At 39.5% G+C, this 27,107-nt stretch overlaps 1 protein-coding gene and 1 long non-coding RNA gene across 4 annotated transcripts in view; one reads left to right on the top strand and one right to left on the bottom strand.

The window, feature by feature from the left end:
* Positions 1-8,339: 8,339 nt before the first annotated feature.
* Positions 8,340-12,717, bottom strand: LOC106781920 (uncharacterized). The gene is made up of 2 exons (XR_001378709.3): positions 12,360-12,717; positions 8,340-8,594 (listed from the first exon to the last, which is right to left on the bottom strand). It is a non-coding gene; the product is annotated as an uncharacterized lncRNA (long non-coding RNA).
* Positions 12,718-12,762: 45 nt separating this feature from the next.
* Positions 12,763-27,107, top strand: part of OLA1 (Obg like ATPase 1) — a 166,906-nt gene continuing 152,561 nt past the window's right edge. The window contains exons 1-2 of one of the 3 annotated variants that reach the window (XM_005601585.3): positions 12,773-13,064; positions 14,264-14,364. In XM_005601585.3, the coding sequence (XP_005601642.1) occupies positions 14,264-14,364 (101 nt within the window). In that variant the 5' untranslated portion in view covers positions 12,773-13,064. Of the gene's footprint in view, positions 13,065-14,263; positions 14,365-27,107 lie in introns of all 3 variants that reach the window. The other 2 variants (XM_001499353.5, XM_023622021.2) reach the window with 2 other exon arrangements.

Here is a 27,107-nt window from a genome sequence, read left to right as displayed (position 1 = left end):
ATGTGTGTTCTTTTCAGTGTATGATGAACTCACCAATATTTTATAATTAATAGGGAAACTTCAAGTTTAACATAGAGGAAAATATGACTTGTGATTTTAAAGAGTATTACTCTAGAACCCTTGCTTATATTAAGCACCAGCAAATTCTTATTTTATATTCAACGCTAACATATAGATATAGCTAAATCCTTGCTTTATCATAGTCTCAATTAGTAGACTTTTATTGAACTTAATTTCTTCTTTTAGTATGTATTATTCAGTATGTATTTAGTATGTATTATGTATAACAGGAAGATATGTTTGTTGCTTATTTTCTTGTTTTTTCAGATTGGCACCTGAGCTAATATCTGTTGCCAGTCTTCTCTTTCTGTTTTTTCCTTCTTCTTCTTCTCCCCAAAGCCTGCCAGTACATAGTTGTATATTCTGGTTGTAGGTCCTTCTGGTTGCGCTATGTGGGACGCTGCCTCAGTATGGCTTGATGAGCAGTGCCATGTCGGCGCCCAGGATCTGAACCAGTGAAACCCTGGGCCGCTGAAGTGGAGCAAGGGAACTTAACCACTGGGCCACGGGGCCAGCCCTTGTTGCTTATTTTGAAAATAAATTTCTATCATATGTCTATGGAAAAATCTTTTGTTGTTACTTACGGAATTCTTTGGTTGGCTTAATGCTGTGAAACAACCTCACAAAAATCCATGCATTGTATTACACTTTCTTTAAAGTTAATTTTTGTGGCATAAATATAAAACACAACAGAAGACAGTTACATTTGATAGGTACAACACTCCTGAGAGTTTGACTTTAAAAAAAGTAATATGGATTAGAAGACTAACATTAAAAAATATTCAAACAGCATAAAATATCTGCTTCAAAATGCCATATCTAAGATAGAATCTGTGGTTAAAGAATAGCAAAATTTCTATACTTTCCCAAGATAGCTCATTCCAATTTATTCACAAACGATCAGGTAGTTATATTTAGCTAACAATTCTACACAAAAGAATCTCTTAGCATTCTCTCTAGCAGTATAGTTTTATATAAACGTGAGCAATGGCTTTAGGCCAAATTGTTCCCTTTATTTGCTTGTTCTAGACTTTCACAATTTTATAATCTGGCTCTTCATAGGGTTATCTTTCCAGTTGGTAGGGATTTTACAACACCTTAATTGTGTACATTAACAGAAATGTTGATGGTGTCAGCAGTGGGGAGAAGGCTGGCAGGCAGGTCCCTTTAGGATCTTGTCTCTGTCTACTGCCACCATGAACCCCTTGCTCCCCGCTAGCCACTTGCAGCTATTTATTGGTGATGTTGAGTTAGTTGTGTTGTATTTCTGAGACTTGCTCTCCATCTCATTTAACCTCTACTCAGTCTTTACAAAACAGCACGAGTGTTGCCCACTCCAGGAAACCCTCCAGTTATTTTCAGTCTTGGTGCCATATTGCATTTACTCACCTCCAGTATAGCTCTCACTTATTACATTGTGACTTCTCTGTCTCTTTTCCCCATTATGCTATGGAACCATTGAGGGAAGCAATTGCATTTTATCCATCCCTATCTGCCTGTTCCTCAGCAGAGTACCTGGCACAGCATTAGGTTCAATAAATGCTTGTTAAAGGAGAGTATGAAAGGGAAGGCTCCCTGTCTTAGAGAAAAAAAAATCTAGCCTCAGAAAGGCACCTTCAAGGGAAAGCACAGAAAAACACTATCTCCTTTAAACAGCTTTATTGGGAGATAATTCATGTCATATAATTAACCTCTTACGGTTATTTATGCTATGATAAACTGCTAAAAGTAGTTTTATTTATATTCTTTTGGACTATCCCATATACCACAAATAGTTGCTTATAATCTTTTTTTATAATGACAGTTTTCAAAGATACTGAATAATATTCAACCCTCTTAAAATTCTCAGAAGACCTTTTGTCTAGCTCAGTGGTCCTCAAACTTTAGCTGCATCAGAATCAGCTGGAGAGTTTGTTAGACCATAGATTGCTGGGCCCTACCCTCAGAGTTTCTGATCCCTTGAGACTGGGGTCAGTCTAAGAACTGGTATTTCTAACAAGTTCTCAAATGCTGCTGCCGCTGGTTGCGGGGGGTGGGGGGCACATTTTGAGAACTACTGGTCTAGCAGTTTCAACAACTACCAACATTTTGCCATATTTATCATTTATCCCCTCCTCCATCCCTCCCTTCCTCTTTCCTCCTCTTCTATATTTTATAAAAGCAAATTTCTGACATTTCTCTATCATTTCACCCCTAAGTACTTCTGAATTGTATCTAAAAAACAAGGACTTTGAAAAACATTTTATAATATTATCACACCTAAAGTTAACAATACTTCTGTAGTATCATCTAATTAACAATCATCAATCTTTTCTGATTATCTCAAAAACACTGTTTATGGTTGGTTTGTTCAAATTAGGATTCAAATAAGGTCAACACAGTTCATTTTGTTGTTGTGACTCTTAAGTCTCTTTTAATCTAGAACAGTGTTCTCTCCCTGTTTTATTTTCTCATGCCATTGATTTGTTGACAAAATCAGGTCAGTCATCCTGTAGACTGTTCTACATTTTGGATTTGGATAATTGATTCCGTGTAGTGTAATGTAACTTGTCCTTCTATCCATTATATTTCCTGTAAATTGGAAGCTAAAACTAAAGGTTCAATTAGAGTTCAGTTTTAACTTCGTTAGCAAGAATATTTTATAGGCAATGCAATATAAGTTATACTGTATCACATCAAGAGGTATGTAATGTCTGGTTGTCTTACTTTTAGTGACACTAAGTTGACTGGTGGATTCAAGTGGTAACAGCTTAATCCTTACATTGTAAAGTTAACTATCAACCTTTCTCCTAATACTTTTATCATCCATTGATGAGTACTGCCTAAAACACAAAATAGTGGTCTTCTAATTCTATCCCTCCTTTTACGTTTATTAACTCAATTTCTCTCCTCAAGTAGGGCTATTTAGTGATTTTGAAATAGGGTTTGTATAGAACAGGCAAGATAAATTCTTGTTTCTTTTTCTTTAATTTCTAATTTTCAAAGTAAGGACTTGATGCTTGTTGTTACTGAATTGTGTCGTGCCCACCGCGGCCCCCCCCCCCCCCCCCCCCCCCCCCGCCCGGCCCCAAATCATATGTCAAGTCCTAACCCCTAGTATCTGTATTTGGAGATAAAGTCTTTAAAGAGGTAATTAAGTTAAAGTGAGGTAAATAGGGTGGTCCCTAATCCAATGACTGGTGTCCTTCTAAGAAGAGATTTAGATATAGATACACACAGAGAGTAGACCATGTGACGACACCAGGAGGAGGTGGCCATCTGCAAGACAAGAGAGGCCTCAGAAGAAACTAACCCTGGCCAACACCTTGATCTTGGATTTCTAGCCTCCAGAATTGTGAGAAAACAAATTTCTGCTGTTCAAGCCACCCGGTCTGTGGTAGTTTGTTATGGCAGCCCTAACAAACTAATACAGTGCCCTACCTACTTCTAATGGTGACCAGTGACTTTTGTGTACTTAATTAACTAGTTAATGAACTAGCTTTCTTTTTCTTTTCAGATCATTATGAACTCATGGACTTTATACATTCAATGCATTTCAATAAGTTGTGGTCATTTTTCTTTTGGATGTTTAAACTGTTCTGTATTTTGCCAGAGGAAGTTCCAGAGGAAGTTGACTTTTGTGTCATTTTGATACAAACCCAACAGTCTTGGATAACTTCCTTGCTTTCAGGTAGAAAATATCTCAGGCTCATTTTGTACATTTTCTGTCCCAGACCTGGAATCACTTATCTTAAAAACATAGGATCTGGGTTTATGCCTGTTCATTGCTACTGGGTTGTCATTGCTTCTAAGCTTTTTCAGGAAATAAAAAATTATTGGGCTGTTACATCTTTTTTTTTTTATTTGTATGTATTATCTCTTATATGGGAAGTTTTGGATCCTAACACATTAACATAATCATTTGTTCTCTAATATCCATAAAATAGTTTAAAAAATGAAACCAATATTTATTTTACTAATCATTAGACTACTGAATGAAATTTAAAATTTGCCTTTCTTCTTGTCCTTAGGATACATATTTCTAGGAATAAACGTAGTCAAAGTCTTGTGTTCTAAAAAAACTGAAAATAGTTCTTTTCCTTGTGTAGTTATATCACTAACTTGATATATAGTTAAGTTCATTTGTTTTAGAACAGTTGTCTTGGTACTTTGTCAGGCAATGTTCCTTGTTTATTTTATAAGCATCATTAGAAAATACTTTTCTTCAAGCTGTAATGAGAATTGAGGTTAAAAGACAGAAGAAATGGAAAGAAACACTGTTCTGGGACCTCATCTTCTACTTATATGCACCATTTAATAGTTCACCAGTGATTTCACAGCAATTCATTCAAGATTCCCTGAATAAACTGTTCCCTGACAAAATACCTTAATCACTGCCTCAATTTAGATAATCCTGGTTATGTCATGAACATTGAAGACTTAACGTTTCCAGGCTCTTGTTTGTGCTTGAATACCAAAGCCTACAGATACATTGAATATGTCTTCCAATCCTGTTAATAGTCCTATTTACTGAACTGAAATATTCATGATTAAAAAAAGAAATCCTAGCCAGAAGTTCTCTTTGAGGTCAATTTTCTACATGAAATATTTGAGTTAATCTTTTGCTCCAGTAAAAAGCAAGCACACACATACAAACACACACACCTTTCCTCTTTACACTGTTAGACAGACTGCATCATTTACTATGTGTAAAACATCATCTGGTTGTTGTGGGGCAAGCATGTTTAGACAGAAAGTACAAGAACTCTGGAGTCAGAAGGAATTGGTTTTATATAGCTTAATAGTTGCTAACAGTAAGACTGTAATAAAATTGCCTAACCTTTTATGGACTTGATGACTTCAGCTGTAAAAGGGGTATAATAGTACACACTTAGAGAGTTGGTAAATTAGGTCCCAAATGTAAAGTGGCTAGCACAGTATCTGGCACACAATAGGGGTTTAACCATTTTCATGCTCTCAACCTAAAAACCTCTTAAGACAAAGAGAAGCAGCAGAAATCGTCTGATCTTGAAGATGATTGTGAGTACAGTCCTACTTCCTCCCGTGATTCTTAGGCCATTTTGTGTAAGCTAGCTCTATTTTAAGAGTGACAATCTGAGCTGTCATTCACTACTTCAGTTGGCGAGGAAGCCAAAGTGTTGAGCAGTCTTTTTAGTCCTGTTAATTTATATAGGGCACACAGGTAATATAAAAAAGTGGCTATCCTAATCAGGGGTTCTCCTATCAGCTGTCTGACAGGATATCACAAAGATATCCTAGAGGGAGATTCCTCAGTAACTTTCCAGGGTCACTCATGAAAAGCTACAAGCTTCATCCCCTCTTTGGAGATCTTTTATTCCACTTGAAAAGGCATACTCTCCTCCAGAGTAAAATGAAGCACAAGACTCTTAATTCTAAACCTCAACTTGGTAGTGAGACATCTGGAGGGAGCAATGCTTTCTTTAGGGTTAATACTTTTTTTCTTGTTAAATAATCATTTTTGTCATTTGGCAGTTGTTAAAAAAGGGAAGAGAGCACGCTTCAACCTATTTTTACTGCAACACAAAGTACTCCTCCTAAATCATTATAATAGCAACTTTCAAAGAGTTGCTCTCCACAGAGTACATGTTCCAAGAGATTTTAATGTGTATTACGTGACAAAGTATGTACACATTTGGTAATGCTGGGTTAAGGAGATTTAACAGGTCTCTTTACTACATAACTTCTCAGAACCTTACATGTACTAATGCATATTATCAGTCTCTCAAAACTGCAGATGCAGTTTGTAGAACTTCCTAAACCCACCTGATTCTAGATCTCTTGTTCCACAGAGGAGCTTGGAGGATCATTGTCCCACAGAACACATTCCAGGAAATAATGTCTTATAATTTAAAACTATAGGAGAGAGAAACATTGGACCAATGTGCCCCTAAAATACATTAATGGTTTTCAAGCCAGTATAAGTTCTTCTTTGTCTTGGCTATTGCAACCATTATTTGGCTGTAAGAAATAGAAACCCATTGCAAACCAATTTAAACAGAAAGTGGAAGTTCTTGATAGAACACAGGGTTATCTCACTAAGCCCAAGGTCAGAAAATACACAAGGCTTTAGGAGGACTAGATTGGAACTGGAAAATCAGAGCTTGCGATTAAAAGACCATATGCTTGATTACCTACCCCTCTTCTTGTCTGCCGTTTTCTTTTTCTTTTGAGAAGCTTTGTTTGGACCTGTCAAGAAAAGTGTCTGATACAGTTCTGATTCTATGTTCCCTTTACGAAATCAATAGTATTTATTGCCATGTCCTAAGTCCAACTTTTCAAGAGAAAGAGAATTTTGACCGCCCAGCTTGGGTCAGGTTTTCACCCAAGCCTAGTGCAATCTGCTGTGGCTACAGAGTTCATGTGCTACAAACAGGAAGACTTAGGCCTACTCCCTCAGGAAGGTGAGGGGAACAAATCTTTCTTAGAATGAAGGGGCCATGGCATGAGTAGGGACCATCAAAATAACACTAGGCATGGTTTCCTTACGAGGATCATCTTAGAAAGAAGGGCAGCCTTGATGGCAGTATTTCATATACTGACAGTATCAAATTGGTTTAGAGAGAATGTCTTTCAGAGAATCTATTTGTGAATCTATTGCGAATATTGTGTCAGGCATTATCACTATTTATTAGTATCTAATTCTCCTCTACTTCTGGGTACAAGGATTCCCTGCCCTTTGAAATTAGATGTGACCCTGTGACTTACGTTGGCCAATGAAATGTCACTTTGCGGGAGAACACTTTGATATGTAAGGATTTAGACTGAAGCAGCTTGAAAGTGCCAAGCCAACTCATTGACAGCTGGCAGATCTCCAGGGGACTTAATGTAAGAAAAGTACTTTTACTCATTAAACCCCCTGAAGCTTTGGAGTTGTCTGTTATTGTATAACAATCTAGCCTATCCTGACTAGAACAAATATTCTTTGAAATGAAAAAGATAGGTTCAAAACCGTAATGAAGGTGAAATGCTGTGCTGAGCTGGAGTAAACTTGAGAGGCCGTGAGTTTGGTGACCTAGGCCTATGTGCAAGATTCCCCAATTTCTAGTGCAATTGACAAGACTCTTGTGATACATATTGATAAGTAATCTCCTCCTTCCACACTGGAATTTTAAGTATCTTGTAAAGGTTAAAATATTATTTTCAGGGGCCAGCCCCATGGCTGAGTGGTTAAGTTCACATGCCCCGCTTTGGCAGCCTGGCGTTTCACCGGTTCAGATTCTGGGCACAGACCTAGCACCACTCATCAGGCCATGTTGAGGTGGCAGCATCCCACATAGCACAACCAGAGGCACTCACAACTAGAATATACAACTATGTACTGGGGGGCTCTGGGGAGAAGAAGAAGAAGAAAAAAAAGAAGACTGGCAACAGACGTTAGCTCAGGTGCCAATCTTTAAGTTTTCATTTCTTAACACCATCAAGTGTCATTAGAAGATGATCAGTTTTCTCAGTGAACTAGGTGTGCAACATTTATTATATTACAGTTAGGTAGATTACATCAGATGAGCACCGGTGCCACTGACTTTAGATTATCATACCGTGCTCAACCTGTTATCTTGAAAAAATTGTTCAGGTGTAGTGGACACAGGTGTCCCTTTCTTATACAACCCTGATTTTGCTCACATACTTATCCATATCCCCCACAGCCACCTTCCTCAGAGGAAGCTCATGTCTCTTCCAGACCTAAGGGTGGGTTGAATGGTCTCAGGGTAACCCCATTCTTTGCCAGGGTGTGGTTCAGATACAGGCATGAGACCCAATTTTACCAGTAGAAGAAAAAGTCTGCTAGAGGGTTTCTAAGACACATTTCCTTTTTCTAAGAGAGAGTTACAGGAAGAGACAGTTTCTTTTTCCCATTCCTTCTGAATATTGTCATTTCTGGATGTGTTGCCTAGAACTGCTACAGCAGTCTTCTTGCTGTTAGCTTGAGGATGAAACCAGAGGAAGCTCAGAGAGTACAGAGCCTTGATATGGCAAGAACCACAATCTTTGAAAATAGTGTTGAGCTACAGAATCCATTGATCCTGAAGTTCTCACTCTCGGCACTGTTACATAGGATAAATTTCCATTGAATCAGAATTTCTGTTACCTGCAGCTAAAAGCATCCTAGCTAATACATTAATAATATATTTACTTTTCTAGATTAGCATATGCTTTTTTATGTTGCCTCTTAGAAAACAGCATGTAAAATTTTAAGAATTCCTAATCTTTATCCATGAATTATGATAGACATTAGATAACAAAACTCTAATAGTCTCTCCAATGATAACTGGAGTCTTTAATCAATCAGCAGTCTTTCAAATTCCAGCAGAGAGAGAAGTTGATTAAACATATGTTTTACTTCACAGGTAACTTACGGTCAAATTTCAAAAATTCAAAATCATGATCTGTCAAGAGGAAGAAGGAAAATTGAAAATCTTCTTAGCTGATGCCTCACAGGGTCTGAGTGCTGCTGGCAATGCGACAGCAAAAGGGGAGGATTAAGCACTGCCTGGTACATAATATCAGAAGTCCTGAAAGGAAGTGAAAATCAAGGTGGTTTATTTTAAATCTTCAAATTGTAATCAAAGTACCTAGGTATCCTATAGATTTTTACCAAGTTCTTGGATAGCTATTTAATTACTTGTTTGCCTACCTGACTAGACTGCAAGCTCGTTGAAAGCAAGTACCATATTTATCTTGTTCTTCATTGCCCCAAAACCTAGAGCAATGCCTGGCATGGAGTAGGTACTCTAAAAAAGTAATTTTATACGAACAACAAAAAGTGAAGAATAGGATATTCTAAATACATGGGACTATTTTCTGGACATTGGATGTAATCTGATAGAAAGCTTATTATATATATGGAGAGAAAAATCTGATACAGGTAACAGAGAAAAATGCTATTTAATAATTCTATACAGGGTACTTTTAAAAATATTGAGGTATAATCTATGTATAACACCCTGTAAATTTAAGGTGTACGATGTGTTGATTTGATATACTTAATATAGTGCAATATGATTACCACTATAGTGTTAGCTAACACCTCCATTACCTCACACAATTATTATTTCTTTTTTGTGATGAGAACATTTAACATCTAGTCTTCCAGCAACCTTCAACTATATAAAACAATATTGTTAACTCTAATCACAATGTTGTGCATTAGATCCCTGGAACTTATTTATTTTCTAACTTCAAGTTTGTACTCCTTGGCCAATATCTCCCCAATTACCCTACTCCCCAGAATACTTATTTTTTTGCAAGCTGTTCCCTTTCCTTGTAAAGTTGTTATCAGGACTCAATTTCCCTTTTAGTGCAGTTATTACCATTATTTTTTATCTGTTATGCCTCTAACAGATGTAGATGAGGCTGGCCAACAAGCGTAGTCAAGCCCTGCAAACCCACAGTGAACATGTCACTAATCCGATTATTCTCCTTTCCTTCCTTCCTCTCTCTGTATACTCTCTCTGACTTCTTCTTAGCTTTCTGTATAGGATCAGTAAATTTCTGGATTTCCAACTGAGCTTCTCTGTTTCAGGGAATAAATTACTGATTCCAAACCACTCTCTAGATCTTTGTGACCTTTGGTAACATCCCTTGATCCCTTGTTATTGGCTAAAGCCTGGAAAGAAAAATTCTGAAAGGCAAATAATAGCAAAGACTAAGAACATGGGGTCTGGCTACTTTTTTCATCCCACTGATTTTTCCTCAGTAGCAACCTCATGTGCAGCTGACCTCATGGTCTATTCTCATTTCTCCTCTGACAGAAATCTTTTGCTCAATTTCCATTCTAGAACATCTCTGATTCTTTCCTCTAGGCTTCACTTAATCACTGAGCCCAAAAGGTACTAAATAGACTTCCCTTTGTGCAAAAGGCTCAAGAACAAGCTTTCCTATATTCAGAGCCATTTTCTTAGTCTTGGCATTAGTGTTAACTCTTAATACCCTGTTTGTCTCACTGAATCATTTATTATGTAGAATAGTAGATATCCACTAGGGTCTTCTCTGAGAACTGCATGCCTCATTAGTAGAGACAGGTCATTCTTAGGGTTGTTTTTACTATGTGACTCCTAACCACCTGGCAAAGGCTGATGGGACCCTTGGTAGAACTTTACTTAAACTGCGCCAAAGGGCCAGCCTGGTGGCACGTCTGTTAAGTGCGCATGTTCCGCTTTGGCGGCCCGGGATTCACTGGTTCGGACCCGGGTGCAGACATGGTACTGCTTGGGAAGCCATGCTGTGGTAGGCATCCCATGTATAAAGTAGAGGAAGATGGGCACGGATGTTAGCTCAGGGCCAGTCTTCCTCAGCAAAAAGAGGATTGGCAGTAGTTAGCTCAGGGCTAATCTTCCTCAAAACAAACAAACAAATAAAAAAACCCTTCATCTTTAGAGGCCAGCTCAGTGGGGCAGCAGTTAAGCGCAGACGTTCTGCTTCGGTGCCCTGGGTTCGCAGGTTCGGATCCCAGGTGTGGACATGGCACCACTTGGCAAGCCATGCTGTGGTAGGCGTCCCACATATAAAGTAGAGGAAGATGGACACGGATGTTAGCTCAGGGCCAGTCTTCCTCAGCAAAAAGACGAGGATTGGCAGCAGATGTTAGACCAGGGCTAATCTTCCTCAAAAAAGGAAAACAAAAAAACCTGGGTCAATCAGATCCTCTTTTCTTGTGAATATGAATTGACCCCAGTGACTTGAGTGAGTCACATTTCTCCCAGCGAATTGGAAATGCTGTCCAGTTACAGGATAACTGTTAGCAGCAGCAATTGGCCACTCCTAAAACTGCCCAGCTCACTGAGATCTGCACGACCTGCTTTGTCAAGGCACTCGGAAGGTGGTCAAAAGTGCAAGTAAGAAAGATGAGCTGCAAACAGAGAAACACGTAACTGACTCAAGGACTTGATAGTGTGAACTGAAGGGAATGGGTAGATCTCAGAGATAGTGACACTGAAGAAGTAGCGAGATTTGGCCAAAAGACAGTGATAAGTTGAAGACGAGTCTACTATTCCACGACTAGGGAACGTTTCCAATTAGTATTGGAGTGGCTGGTTCCTGGGCAGAGGGGGTTCTCTGGGATTCCGGAGCTTTTTAAGCAATGGTTCCTGTCTGTTTCCACAAACAGCAGTGTGAAAGCCAACTACAGAACTTCGCTACTAAAACAGCAGCAAACAATTTAGGAATTACTTTGTTAGGGCTATTCATAAGGGCTTATATTGATTGTGGGTATAAAATCTGGGCTAGTTAGCTCCCCTCTGTTTTGCACCTAGAGTGCACCCAGACACCTGATTTATAAATACGTGGTTATGGTGACAACCGAGCTAGACTGAGAGACTACAAAGAGTGCATACTCACGAATGATAATAAAAAAAAAATAAAAACACAAAACCAAAATTGAATCAATTTGCCTATGTCCTTGAGAATGTCCAAATTTACAGAAAAAGCACCTACTTCAGTAGACGGCTCTCACAGGGCTAAGGAAAATCTTCACACAATTCTTTTATAAATAATGGCTCAGTTGCTGCTTTTATAAGGAGTCCCCTATTAGCAAAATATTTTGGCTGAAAGGGAACAGATTTCTGTTAGATTGGGGCTTGAGATCTGGCTCCGGCCATTTGCCAGTTGTGTGACTCCATTTAAATTACACAACCTTTCTGATACTGTTTCGTCATCTGTAAAATGAGGATAGCAACCAATTCACACCCTTTCCCTTATTAGCAACTAATCTCTCGGACAGAAGCGTCTAGTGTCACAATTTTTGGACAAGTATTACGTTCATTGCAACAAATGCCTGAACGCTGACGGAAGGCCAGGACCTAAATGAAAGCATTCCTTGTACAGATGGAGCTCAAGGTGCAGTCAGGTGTGGCTGGGACGGGAGAAGCCCTAATACTACCAAGAGCCTTTATTACTGTTTACGAGCCTTTCTTACTCGTGCCGGGTGCTATTGCTACACTCTTTACATACATTATCCCATTTTATCCTCAAAATAACCTCCTAAGGGGGTCTCAGCCTCATTTTGTCCACGAGGAAACTGAAGCCCAGAGAGGTTACTTTGTCCAGGGTCACACAGCTAATGAGTAGTGGAACCCAGACTGAAACCTACTTTACATTCCAAAGGTCCCGGCTCTTAACTATTCCGAGGAAAAGGGGAGGGGGGATTGGCTCTATGAACCGCATTCTGGGATCCGGTGCCTGTAAAACGCCTAAACGGTAAAGCGACCCAGGAATTCTTAGATCATAAGCTTCCCTTAGCCCTTTCTTCCTTTAAGAAAGTCTGTTTAACAGCTTCTCACCATGTGGATTGACTGAAGAAAGTTATAGGAAAAGGAAGGCGGGCTGCGGACGTGGTCCTCAGGACTCCGTGGCGGTCGAGCTGGGCTGGCGCGGCTGTTCACCAGCCCTCAGGTGACCCGTCCCCAGGCGGGCCGGCAGGGTGAGGCGCTCCGGGGTCCAGCGGGTGAAGCGTGGGGCCGCAGCCCGGGAAGAGAGCGTGTGCGGCCCACGCGGGGCGCGCACCGGGAGAGAAGCCGGACTGCGGGGCTGAGAACCCCACGCATTGCGAGTGAGGCAGACGCGCGCTCCGGGAGCCGGGCCCGCGAGCTCTGCCTCCGGCTCCCGCCCCCGCCCGCTCTCGCGCGCGCGGCCCCTCCCACCCTGCTCCCGCCTCCCGGCCGCTCGGGCCAATGGGCGGGGCGGGTGGGCTCGCGGGGCGGGGCGGGGCGGGGCGCGCGGCCTGCGCGCAGGTGCCGCCCGGCGCCCGGCCCGCCTGTTCCGCCGCCGTCGTGCGTGCCGCTCGGCGGAGGGGCTGGCCCTGCGCTCTCTCCTCCTTCCTCCCCGCCTCCCGTTGCCGGCAGGACTGGTCTCCCGCTGCCGCTGGGACCCCGTGTCATCGCCCGCCCAGAGCACGGTGAGGCCCCCGGGGAGTCCGCGGGCGCGCTCCCTGCCGCGTCTTCGGCGCCCCCGCCCGTTGCTGTGAGGCCGGCGTCAGCCAGAGCCAGGTGGCCGGGCTGGGGCGAGGGCAGCGGGCGGCATGGGGCGTCTGGATGAATGAGGCGCCCTGGACTAGGCCGCGCGTCCCGAGGGCGGCCCACGCCTCACCCCGGCACGCTCTGGGAAAGCCTTCTCCCGAGGCCAGGACTCCCAGTGGCCCAGTGCAGAGGGGGAAGGGGTTGGGTGGGGACCTCTTAGGCTGGGCGGCCAGCCGCCCTTCGGTGGGAGGCCAGAGGACTGGAGGGGCTCTCCTCGTGCAGCTGTGCTTCGGAGGCCTGGGCTTTGGCTGGGAACAGGTGTGAGTTAAGACTCTGAAAAGGGAGATCCCAGGTCCTCGGGGTCAAGGACCAGAGGCTGGAAGATCACTTCATGAGCAGGGCCTCAGCGTGGCCCCACGAGGTTCGCCTGGAGCCAGAAGACAAGGGACAGCTTTAGTGCTCAGCTTATAAAACGTGAGGTTGGCAGTCCTCGTGAGTTCAGTTTGCAGTAGTAAAGTGGGATTAATTCTGCACTGAGGAATTTGGAGCCAGGTTAGCAGGGACCGAGAAAGTTTGGACTTGTAAGTAAAAAGAGTTAGTGGGTTCATTTACGACTAAAAATAATGAGACTGTAGATTGCTAAGGTTGCTTATCAAGACTGATGAGTCGTACCTACAGTGCCAAGGGTGGAACAGACTTGGTTGGAAAAACCTTGATCGGGACGTGTGTTCCTCCATGTGAAAAATGGTGTGTGTAGCGGAAATGGGAAAGAGCAGGTTCCAGATAAGAGGAATGGTTTGGTGGGAGGTGACTTGGTTGCTGGTGGTTCTAGAATGGATTTTCTTTGACTCTTATCTGTGCTCCTACTTCCAAATGCTTTCATTCGAATAACCGTATGTCAGGTTAAGAAGTAAAATGTTTTGTGAACAGTCTGGATGGAAGATTTGCAGCTAAATTTTAAGTTTATTTTTGATTTCTGGCGCCACATATTTTTAGATCAATCTTTCCAGGACTTCTCAGGAGTGACTGCTTTGACAACTATCAGAATCAGAACTTTTTTGTTTTTATCTTTGTTGAAAAATAAAGTATCAGTTTTGTGATTGATGTGTACAGTATGTTTTATTCTTAATCTGTAATTCAATAATGTGTTTTGTGTGATGAAATGTGTTTTTGGTTGATGGGATCAGTAAAAAGTTTTGTTCATATATATGTTTGTTTTGACATTTTAGATGCCCCCCAAAAAGGGAGGTGATGGAATTAAGCCACCCCCAATCATTGGAAGATTTGGAACCTCCTTGAAAATTGGTATTGTTGGATTGCCAAATGTTGGGTAGGTGAATGTTGGGCTTGTCTCATTTTTATCTTGTAAATATTTTGGTTCCTGTTGTAGAAATGGAAACTCACGTGGTAATTAAAATTTAAGTTGAAGAAAAGAGGCTGGGAAGCTGGAATACTAATGTTGCAAAACAAGGTTTTTGTTTAGATGTATTTTACTTTCGGTTTTCTACACAGACACTGGTGAAACTTGAGTTACTTATATTGTTTGTTTCCTAAACTCAGAGGAAGAAGCAATGAGAGTTAAAACATCAAGTTGAACCAGATCAGCTCTGTTTGCTTGAAACACTCTTGGGAGACACACAGTATTGAATTTAAGAGGAATTGGAGTAGTTTAAATTTGGTTTTGGTGCTGGTTGGCTGTGTGTGGTACCTACCTATGCCGGCTACCAGGGGCCATGCAATAGGATACTTTTTAGGAAATTATTTTAAAACTTATAAATTTGATTCGATTTTTGGGAGATCAGGGATCAGATTTTTACTGGAAGCAGGTGACAATTTTGAATTTAATTTTGGAAGTTGCTAGATAAAGGGTATCTGTTATAAAGTGACTAAATCTGAAAGTTGTGAGAACAAAAGTTTGAGTTTTGTAATGTTTAAAATTGAAGTGAATCATTTGTTTGCAAATATGACAGTGATAGGAAATATATGTGGAGTTTATCATATAAATCTATACACATGCAACTTGGATGTTCAAAGTCTACTTTTTTCGTTATTTCGCTTCTATTTTAGTATGTTTTACTAACATTAAAATATAAAATGTCTCAAAAGTGATTAGGGTGTACTAATGAGTAACATCCAGTGTGGATTTATTAAGGTGACTGAAGGTATTTTGGCATGTGCTTTAGGCTTTTAGATTGGTGGCAAGTAGGACAACCATGTTCTTTCCTGTGTTCCTTGCAGCCCCTGTCATAGAGATTGCTTAGTGAATGGAGCATGGTATGACCAACTAAGGCAGTTCTTAAATTCTTGTAAAACGTGAACAAGTGTGGCTGTCCTAATTTCAGTCTTTCCCGGAGATGGAGAGGTTTGCATTTTGAAGGAGTTTCCTGCTGTGATATAGGCTGCTTGCAAAGTAAGACTAAATAGAGAGTGGAAATATAAGCAAAACAAATAATTAAGCAGAATACTGTAGGGTGCTGTCAATAAACTTGAAAGCAAGATATGATCATTATGGATGTTGTGAGCTTTATTGCACTAGTGAGCAAGACATAGTTTTTAGATATTCGCTAACCTTATTCTTGAGTCACTGCAGTCAGTGCAGCTTGACTTTAAATGGGACTACTTTAAAATGGGCCATCTTAAGTGTTTCCTGTATAAGTTCTTTAGCCATAGAGCATAATAAAATCAATGTATATGAAAATAATAACCTAAAAACATTTTATTATAAATACATATTTTTAAATAAATATTTTGTTTTTTATAAATGTGCTATTTATGCTTTTAAATTAAATACTCCTTCCACTCCTCCCCAGTTTTATTGAGGTATATACTTTCCAAACAGTAAAATTCACTCATAGTGTAAAGTTTGATGAGTTTTGGCAATTATGTTTGGTCGTGAACACTCCTTTGTGTAGAATGATCTACATTACCCAACTGTACCAAGTAGGGTTCTTTGTAAGCAACACAAATTATGGCTGTTTTAAGCAAGAAAAAGAGACTTATTGGAAGGATAGAACTGAAAGACAAGCTGGATAGCCGGGCCTCAGGCAGGACAGGAGCCAGGGTAGTGCTGGCAGAGATGGGTCCACGTGGAGCTCAGCCATGTGAACTGAACTTCTGGGTGTCTCTCATCTGCTGCCTTTCCAGTGATTCAGATTCCTATGTAAGGAAATTCGACTGGACTTGTCCGCTTCTGGATAGCCCCAAAAGAAATAGATAGGGGAGAGGGGTCAGTTCTCTAGAAGATGGCCTGCTGATCAAAAATAAGGACATTTAGTACATCTAAGGAATCTCTTGATTTTTAGAGAACTAAATGAATAAAAAGGTTTGCTTTTTTTAGTATGTATAAGGCTGATTACCTTATAGAGGTAATATTGCTAACAATAGCTAATATTTATTGAACACTTACTATATACCAGTCACTGTTCTGAATGCTTTATATGTATTATCTAATTAAAGCAGCTGTTTAATGCCTTCTCTCCCCATTAAAATTTAAAGTACATGAAAGCAAGGATTGTGTTGTTCTTGTTTATGGTTATATTTCTAGCTCCTAGACTGGTGTTAGGAGCTTAGTAGGCATTCAGTAATTATTTGTGAATGGGATAGTTTTTAAAAATTTTTTTTTAATTAAAAAATTTTTTTTTAATTTATTATTTATTTATTTTTTAATTGAGGTTATGATAGTTTACAACAGTGTGAAATTTCAGTTGTACATTATTATTTGTCAGTCATCTGATAGGTGTGCCCCTTCACCCTTTGTGCCCACCCCTGACCCCCCCTTCCCCCTGGTAACCAGTAAATAGTTCTCTTTGTCCATGTGTGTGTTTGTCTTTAACGTGTGAGTGAAATCATACGGTGTTTGTCTTTCTCTATCTGGCTTATTTTGCTTAACCCTCAAGGTCCATCCATGTTGTTGTGAATGGGACAATTTTGTCATTTTTTTATGGCTGAATAGTATTCCACTGTATATATACACCATATCTTCTTTATCCAGTCATCATTCTCTGGGCACTTAGGTTGCTTCCATATCTTGGCTATTGTGAATAATGCTTCAGTGAACATAGGGGTGCATAAGTCTCTTTGAATTGCTGATTTCAAGTTCTTTGGATAGATACCCAGTAGTGGGATGGCAGGGTCATATGGTATTTCTATTTTTAGTTTTTTGAGAAATCTCCATACTGTTTTCCATAGTGGCTGAACCAGTTTGCATTCCCACCAGGAGTGTATGAGGGTTCTGAGTGGGATAGTTTTTTCCCCTTTGATGCTGTGTAGGTTTAATGACAAAGAGACATGTTTTAATGGACACTTTTAATGAAGTAGAAAGAATATCAAACCAAGAGTATGAAGATTGGGTTTCTAGATTCCTTCTGTTTTTTCTTACCTGAGTGACCCTTTATAAATTAGCTTCTCTTGGGCCAGTGTATTATTGAGGGTGTGAGGCTTGCAGGCTGTTGGGAGAAACTACTTTTTTATAAAAAAGATTAATTTTTTGGGGAACAGTATTAAGTTCACAGCAGGATTGAGGGGAAAGTGCAGAGACTTCCCATATGCCCCCTGCCCTCACACATAAACAGCCTCCCCCATTATCAGCATCCCCAGCAGAGTGGTACATTTGTTGCACTTGATGAACCTACACTGTGACATCATAATCACCCAAAGTCTACAGTTTCTCTTAGGGTACACTCTTAGTGTTGTACCTGCTGTGGGTTTAGACAAATGTATGGTGTGATGTATCCACCATCATAGTATCACACAGAGTAGCTTCACTGCCCTCAAAATCCTCCGTGCTCTGCCTAGTCATCCCTCCCTCCCCACAACCACTAATCTTTTTACTGTCTCCATACTTTTGCCTTTTCCAGAATGTGTTATAGTTGGAATCTTACAGTATGTAGTCTTTTCAGATTGGCTTCTTTCATTTAGTAATATGCATTTAAATTTCCTCCGTGTCTTTTCATGGCTTAAATATCTCATTTATTTTTAGCACTGAATAATATTCTACTGTCCAGATGTACCATCGGTTATTTATTCACTGACTCTTGGTTGCTTCCAAGTTTTGGCAGGTATGAATAAAACTGCTGTAAACGTACACATGCAGGTTTTGTGAGGACCTAAATTTTCAACTTGTTTGCATACAATACTAAGGTGCACAATTGCTGGATTGTGTGATAGGAGTATCTTTAGTTTTGTAAGAAACTGCTGAAGTGGCTGTTCCGTTTTGCATTCCCACCAGCAGTGAATGAGAGTTCCTGTTGTTCCACATCTTGCCAGCATTTGGTCTTGTCAGTGTTCTGGATTTTGGCCATTCTAATAGTTGTGCTGTGGTATCATTGTTGTTTTAATTTGCGTTTACCTGATGACACATGATGTGGGGCATCTTTTTATATGCTTATTTGCCACCTGTATATCTTCTTTGGTGAGGGATCTTTTAAGGTCTTTGGCCCGTTTTTTAATCAGGTTGTTTTCTTATTGATGAGTTTTAAGAGTTCTTTGTATATTTTGGATAACAGTCCTTTATCAGATATGTCTTTTTCGAATATTTTCTCCCAGTCTGAGACTTGTCTTCTCATTCTCTTGACATGGTCTTTTGCAGGGCTGAAGTTTTCAGTTTTAATGAAGTCTAGCGTATCTATTATTTCTTTCACAGGTCATGCTTTTGGTGGTGCATCTAAAAAGTCATTGCCATATGCAAGATCATCTCTTTTTTTCTCCTGTCTTCTAGGAGTTTTATAATTTTGCATTTTACATTTAGGTCTGTGATCCATTTCGACTTAATTTTTTTGAAGGGTATGGGGTCTGTATCTAGATTCATTTTTTTTCTTTTCTTTTTTTTCTTTTTGGTCAGTAATGTTGGCCCTGAGCTAACATCTGTTTCCAATCTTCCTCTTTTTGCTTGAGGAAGATTGTTGCTGAACTAACATCTGTGCCAGTCTTCCTCCATTTTGTACATAGGATGCCATCACAGCATGGCCTGATGAGTGGTGTGTAGGTCCTCGCCAGGATCCAAACCTGTGAACCCCGGGCCACGTAAGTGAAGCATGTGAACTTAACTACTATGCCACCAGCCTGGCCCTTAGATTCATTTTTGTTCATGTGGATGTCCAGTTATTCCAGCATCATTTGTTGATAAGGCTATCTTTCCTCTGTTGCCTTTGCTCCAAAAACTACATTTAAAAAATTTTTTTTTCTTTTTTGCTGAGGAAGATTTACCCTGAGCTAACATCTGTGCCAATCTTCCTTTATTTTGTGTGTGGATCCCCACCACAGCATGGCCACCAAGGAGTGGAGTAGGTCTGAGCCCAGGAACCAAACCCAGACCACCGAAGTGGAGCACACCAAACTTAACCACTAGGCCATGCGGCCAGCCCCCTAGAAACTACATTTTGATATTCCAGACGTCTTTGCTGTGTCATGGGACAGCTCTTCTTGTTGCTACTGCTGCATGAGATGGGATTAGGTTCAGTTGAGAGTGTCAGAAAACCCCAAGTAACCTTGGCTTAAACAGAAGTTTCTTTTTTTATGTGAAAGGGTGAATTTTGCAGTCGTAGATTAGTATTGTACAGTAGTCCCTCCTTATCTGTGGGTTTGCTCTCTGAGGTTTCAGTTACCCACGGTCAAACCACGGTCTGGAAATATTAAATGGAAAATTTCAGAAATAACCAATTCATAATTTTTAAATTGCATGCCTTTTTTTATACCAATTTTTTTTATTGAGTTGTTGATAGGTTACAATCTTGTGAAATTTCAGTTGTACATTAATGTTTGTCAGTCATGTTGGAGGTGCACCACTTCACCCTTTGTGCCCACCCCCCACCCCACCTTTCCCCTGGTATCCACTAAACTGTTCTTGGTCCATAGTTTTAAATTCCTCATATGAGTGGAGTCATACACAGATTATCTTTCTCTCGCTGGCTTATTTCACTTAACATAATTCTCTCAGGGTCCATCCATGTTATTGCAAATGGAATGATTTTGTTCTGTTTTGCAGCTGAGTAGTATTCCATTGTATATATATATACCACATCTTCTTTATCCATTCGTCTGTTGCTGGGCACTTAGGTTGCTTCCACGTCTTGGCTATTGTAAACAGTGCAATTGCATGCCATTTTGAGTAGCATGATGAAATCTCTTGCTGTCCTGCCCGTGATGTGAATCGTCTCTTTGTCCGGTGGACCCACGCTGTATACCCACCTGTTAGTCACTTAATAGCCGTCTTGATTATCAGATGAACTATTGTGGTATGGCACTGCTTGTGTTCAAGTAACCCTTATTTGACTTAATCATGGCCCCAAAGCACGAGAGTGGTGATGTTGGCAATTCAGATATGCCACAGAGAAGCTGTAAAGTGCTCCCTTTAAGTGAAAAGGTGAAAGTTCTCAACTTAATAAGGAAGGGAAAAAAATTGTGTGCTGAGGTTGCTAAGATCTACGGTATCCTTTATTACAATATATTATAATTCTGTTTTATAACTAGTTGTTGTTGTTAATCTCTTACTGTGCCTGATTTATAAATTAAACTTTATCATAGGTATGTCTGTATAGGAGAAAACATTATATATAGGGTTCGGGATTATGTGCAGTTTCAGGCATCCACTGGGGCTCCTGCAGATAAGGGGGACTGCTGTACTCATTTATTTGTCCTTAACTTACTTAACCTCTCTATTTGGCACTATCAGTAACTCCCCACCTCTCTTACTCTTCCTTCAGTCTTTTCTGGTTGCTACACTGCCTGTGTTTGCTCCCTAGTGTTAGGTGTCTGTCCCTGGCTGTCTTTTCTTTTATACTTTCTCCCTGGGCAGTCTCATCCTCTCCTGATTTTAATTATCTATTGGCTTCTACTTTATAAATTTATACATCCTGTTCAGGTTGCATCTGAGTTCCAGATTCATGTATCGAACTGTCCTGAACATCTCCAGTTAAATATCTCCACTCAACATGTCTAAAATTAAGCTCATTTCCCCTTGTAGTCCTTATCTTGGGTAATCTACTTTCCACCTGGGTACTTGAGAAATTTATCCTTTTCCCTCAACTGTATTTTTCAGCAGGGTGCCAAACCTGGTGCCTAAATAGTTCTCTGATAGATTTTCTTCACATCATCATTTCCGCTCATTTCTTACTTGAATTATTCCAGAGGGTTCTTAAGTGGGCTTTCTGTCAGGGCATTACCCATAGTGATTATTATTTTGTTTTGCCCCAGTTTCTTTTTTTGAATTAAAAAAAAATTTTTTTTGGAGGAAGATTAGCCCTGAGTTAACATCTGCACACAATCTTCCTCTTTTTTTTTTTGCTGAGGAAGATTGGCCCTGAGCTAATGTCCATGCCCATCTTCCTCTACTTTTTATGTGGGACGCCTGCCACAGCATGGCTTGACAAGCGGTGTGTAGGTGTGCACCCGGGATCCGAACTAGGTGAAGACTGGGCCGCTGAAGCAGAGCATCCGAACTTAACCACTGCACCACCAGGCCAGCCCCCTGAGTTTCCTTTTTAATTGAGGTATAACTTACATGCAGTAAAATGCACAAACTTTAAATGTACTTATCAAATTTTTACATATCAGTCCACCTGTGTGACCAGTAGCTGCATCAAGATCTAGAACATATCCAGTGCCATGGAAAACTCCCTTGTATCCCTTCCCAGTCAGAACTATCCTTCCTGGGACAACCATGTTCCAACTTCTATCACTACATAGATTAGTTTTCCTGATACAGATGGAATCATATATTAGGTACTCTTTATGTCTTTTCTTATTTTATTTTTTTTAAGATTTTATTTTTCCTTTTTCTCCCAAAGCCCCCCGGTACATAGTTGTGTATTTTTAGTTGTGGCTCCTTCTAGTTGTGGCATGTGGGACGCTGCCTCAGCATGGCTTAATGAGCGGCGCTGTGTCCGTGGCCAGGATCCGAACTGGCGAAACCCTGGGCTCCCGAAGCAGAGCGTGCGAACTTAATCACTCGGCCACGGGGCTGGCCCCTCTTTATGTCTTTTAAATCAACATTATGTCTGAGAGAATACACAGTTTATTACCCATTTTGCCGTTGATGGGCATTTGGGTTGTTCCCATCTTTTAGCTATTATGAATAGAGCTGCTTTGAACATTCATGTACATGTCTTTTAGTGGGTGGATGGATGTAAGAACTCATTTCTGTTGGGTGAATGGATACAACTCACACCCCTCCAACACGCCCATATCCCTAGGAGTTAAATAGCCTTAGTAGATACTGCCACACAATTTTCCAAAGTGGTTGTTCTGATTTATTGTGCCAGCATTGTAGTAGAGTTCTAATTGCTCTGCATTCTCATTTATACTTGGTGCTGTCAGTCTTTTTCATTTTGGCCTTACTTGTGTGTAGGGGTATCTGGTTGTTATTTTGTATATCTCTAACAGCTAGTGATTTTGAGCACCTTTTCATATATTTATTGGATATCTTTTGTGAAGGGTCTGTTTTTTTCTTATTAGGGATTGTTTTTTATTCTGAGTATGAGTTCTTTATTGGATATGTATTAGAACTGCTTCTTCCCAGTCTTCTTGCCTTTTCACTTAAAATTAAAAAGGTTTTTTTTGAAGTAATTTCGCATTTAAAAAACTAGTTAAAAAATTTATATATAATGTCTGCCTATATTCCCCAAATATTAATGTCTCTCATAATCATAGTATAGTTATCAAAATCAGGAAATTAGCATTGATTTACCTGTTGTCCTACTAATTGTCCATTTTCTGGTCCAGGATCTAATCCAGGATTGTATGTTGTATTTAATTGTTTTGTCTCTTCAGTTTCATTTAACCTGGAACAGTTTCTCTTTGTCTTTCATGTACTTGACTCATTTGAAGAGTGCTGGCCGCTTACTCTGAGGGCCCTCAATTTGGGTTTGTCTAATGTTTCTTTGTGATTAAGTTCAAGTTATTCATTTTTGGACACAGAAGTGACGTGCTTTTTAGTATATAATATGAGGAAGCACATGATGTTGATTTGTCTTATTACTGACTGTGTTTTTGATTGTGATCGCTTGTCTAAGGAGGTGTCTCACAAATTTCTCCACTGAAAGGGTTACTGTATTTGCCATTGCAATTAGTAAATATTTAGTGGGAGATACTTTGAAATTATGTAAATATTGTGTTTTTCATGCTTTTACCCCCTAAATTTGGCATGTATTAATGATTCTTGTTTGAAATAGCTATTATTGTGGTGTTTACCAAATGGTGATTTTAAAATTTCCATTGTTCCTTCTACAGTTATAGAAGGAACAATGGGAATTCTATTATATTACTGATGTATTTGATTATAATTTACTTATATCAAGATCTGTTCTTATTTTACTTTGTTATAATCTGTTACTACTGTTATTTATTTTGCTCCTCAGATTGCTCAGATTTGGCCAATAGGAGCCTTCCTGTTCACACATATTCCTTTTGATGTGTCCTCTATTTTTCCAGTACTTTCTACTTTCTGGCATCACAGTATGTTCCAGCCTTGTTTGTACTTTCTCTGCCCCAGCCTTGGAATACACTAATTTTTGTGTAAACATATGTTTTCATCTCTCCTGGATGTATTAGGAGTGGAATTTCTGGGTTGTATGGTGACTCTGTGTTTTTCTATTTGAGGAACCGCCTAACTGTCCTCTGAAGGGACCGCACCATTTTTACATTCCCACCGGTGTGGTTCCTGTTTCTCTACGTTCTCACCAATGCTTATTATCTTTTTGATTATAGCCAAGATGTGAAGTGGTATCTTGTGGTTTTGAATTGCATTTCCTTGATGCCTAATAATATGGAACATCTTTTCTTGTGCTTATTATGCCTTCATTTTTGAAAGATTTTCACTGGGGAGAATTTCGTATCTTCCATTTTCTTCTAGCTTTCTGATGAGAAGTCTGTTGTCATTCTTATCTTGGTTTCTGTGTACATAATGTTTTTCCCCCATCTGTATTTAAAATTTTCTCTTTACTACTAGTTTTCAGCAATTTGATTTTCATATGGTTTAGTGTAGTTTTCCTTATGCCTCTCTTGCTTGGTGTCTGCTGGGATTTTAGGTTTGTAAGTTTATGGTTTTTGTTAAATTTGTAAAATATTTCGCCAGTATTTCTTTAAATGCTTCCCGCCTCTTCTCCTTCCTCTCCTTCTGGGACTTGTTATATGTGCGTTAGTCCTCTACATAGTATTCCACTGAAGCTCTGGTTATTTTTTTTCTTCAATCTGTTTTTTCTCTATGCCTCATTTGATAGTTTCTCTTGCTCCGTCTTCATCTTTGCTGATCTTTTCTTTTGCAGTGTCTAATCTGTAGTCAATCATATCCACTGTGTTTTTCATTTTAATTTCATTTTATTTCAGATACTGCATTTTTCATACAAAAGCTCTATCTGGATAGTTTTCATATCTTTCATTTCACTTCTCATTGTCTTCTTACTTCCCTTTACATCCTTCAGAAAATTCTGAAAAGATTTATAACATTTATTTTAAGGTCCTTGTCTGCTAAGTTCATCATCTCTACTGGGTTTATTTGTGTTTATTGACTTTTATTCTGATTTTGGTCTGTATTTTCCTGCTTCTTTGTATGCCTTGTAATTTTTATTGGGTTCCAGACACTAAATTTTATGTTGAGCACTTCCTTTAAAGAGTATTCAACTTTGTTCTGGCATTTAGTTATTTGTGTGTCATTTTGATTGCTTTGAGGCTTCCTGTTACGTTTTCTTTGAATTCATAATATTTTTTCTCTGGTGCTCCTTTAGCCCTCATACTAAGATATGTCTCTTGAAGACTCTGAGTTCCCTTATATTATTAAAATTCTCTGCTCTGGTTGGTAGGAATGTAAAGCATTTCAAGCTCTGTCTGAGCCTGAGAGTTGTTCACTCTACTGCTTTTGGGTGGTTTTTTTCCCTGGTCTTTTGGAGACTGAGCTTACTCATGTGCATCATTACTCAGCCATGTTCTTGAGGATACCTTCTGCTGAACTCCAGAGCCCTCTCTCTGTGCAGCCTTCCTTTCCGGTACACTGCTCTGTAAATTCTTGCTGCTTTGACCTCCTCAAACTCTCATTTTAGTCTCTTTAACTTTGCATGACTGTCGGGTTCTGTTGGTTCCCCCTCCCAACGGCATTGAAACCACGGTTAGGCAGTAAGCTGGGGCAGTTGTAGAGTTTGGTTCATTTGCTATTCTCTCAGGGAACTTAGTCCTGCGCTGCATACTGTCCTCTGTCCGAAAACTGTTATTTCACATATTTTGTCTGGTTTTCTAGCTCTTTTTGGCAGGACAGTCCCATGGTAGAAGGGAAAGCAAAACTTTCCAATACCATTTTAAATGAGGTTAAATCTTATTGTGTATTTGTCAACATTCAAGGGTGCCTACTCTTTCATGGAAATGTGTGATTTGGGAATTATTTGCTTTCTCTTTTTAATACGTTTTGAATAATCTTTTGGACCACAGACCTGCTCTCCTGTTCACTCGTTCCTGTTATTATTTCAGCAGTAATTGTGTGTCTTAAAAGTACTTCGTAGGTTAATTGGCTTTCTTTTAGATCTTTTAATTTTCATTGTTTCGTTTTCAGAATTCTGGTCTCTCTTGCTGTATCACCACATAATTTCAGATAAACTTTTTTTGCTCACTTACTTATTTACTATTAACTATAGACTTTATTTGGATTTCACCAATTTTCCCACTAATGTCCTTTTTCTTTTCCAAGACGAAAAATTTCATTTACTTTTGAGAAGTCAGGTATTTTGTGTTACATTTCTCAATTCGAGTCTGATGAGTTCTCATGCTGTGGGCTTTTTTTTAATTGTGGAAAGAAACACGTGATATAAAATTTACCCTTTAAACATTCTGAAGTGTACAGTTCTGTGGTGTTACCTGTATTCACGTTGCTGTGTAACACATCTCTAGAACTTTTTCATTTGCAAATCTGGAACTCTGTACCCATTGAATAGCAACTTCCCATTTTCCCCTCCCCCTCTCCCAGCAATTACCATTCTACTTTCTGTTTTCGTGATTTTGACTACTGTAAATATCTTACGTAAGTGGAATATTTGTCCTTTTGTAACTGGCTTATTTCACTCAGCGTAGTTTATCCATGTTGTAGCATGTAACAGGATTTCTTTCTTTTTGAAAGCTGAGTAATATTCCGTTGTATGTGTATACCACATTTTCTTTATTCATTTATCTGTCAGTAGACATTTGGGCTGCTTCCATATGGGAAGGTTTATTTCTGGGCTCTATATTCTATTCTTTTGGTCTCTGTGTCTGTCTTTATGCCAGTTCCACACTGTTTTGACTACTGCAGCTTTGTGATATGTTTTGATATCAGCAGTCATGCTATGGGCTTTAGGGAAGAATACCATGGAGGTAAAGTGCCCTTCTCATTGCGTGATATTGACGGGTATATGATACCAACACGACTTACTACTGGTGATGTTAACCTTGATCAGTTGGTTAAGGTGGTGTCTGTCCTATTTCTCCAATGTAAAATTATCCTTTTTCCTTTTCTGTACTCTATTCATTAGAAGCAAGTTACTAAGTCCAATTCTCACTCAAGGGGAGGGGAATTAAGCTCCACCTCCTAAAGGAAAGAGTATCAAAGAATTTGTGGATGTTTGTTAAAACCACCTCAGTGATTAGTTAATATTATGGGGGAAAGATATTTTGAGGCTATTCAAATATCCTTTTTTCTCTTTAAAGTTTCTCTGACTTAATTTTATCATTCCTCAGTGATTTTGCCTGCAGCAATTATTAGTGTGGTGTTCTAATAGTGATTTTCTACTTCCTTTATTTTTTTCCATTTATTATTTGGAATTCTTCCACAAGTAAGATTTATTTTTCTTTTTGCTCACATTTAGTTATTTTTAAAATCATTTATATAGTTCTGTTTAGACTCACTAAAATGTGTTTTATTCTTTGGGTTATAATCCAGTGCACTCATGTGCTGCACAGTGATATTTTGGTCAACTACGGACTGCCTGAACCATGGTGGTCCCATAAGATTGTAATGGTGCTGAAAAATTTCTATTGCCTAGTGATTTCATAGCCATTGTAATGTCATAGCACAACGCATTACACGTGTGTTTGTGGTGATGCTGGTGTAAACAAACCTAC

Source organism: Equus caballus, chromosome 18 (genome assembly GCF_041296265.1).
Source record: "Equus caballus isolate H_3958 breed thoroughbred chromosome 18, TB-T2T, whole genome shotgun sequence".
Lineage (NCBI taxonomy): Eukaryota > Metazoa > Chordata > Mammalia > Perissodactyla > Equidae > Equus > Equus caballus.
Note: the sequence above shows the minus strand (reverse complement) of the source record. Positions and strands in the feature narration are given on the sequence as shown.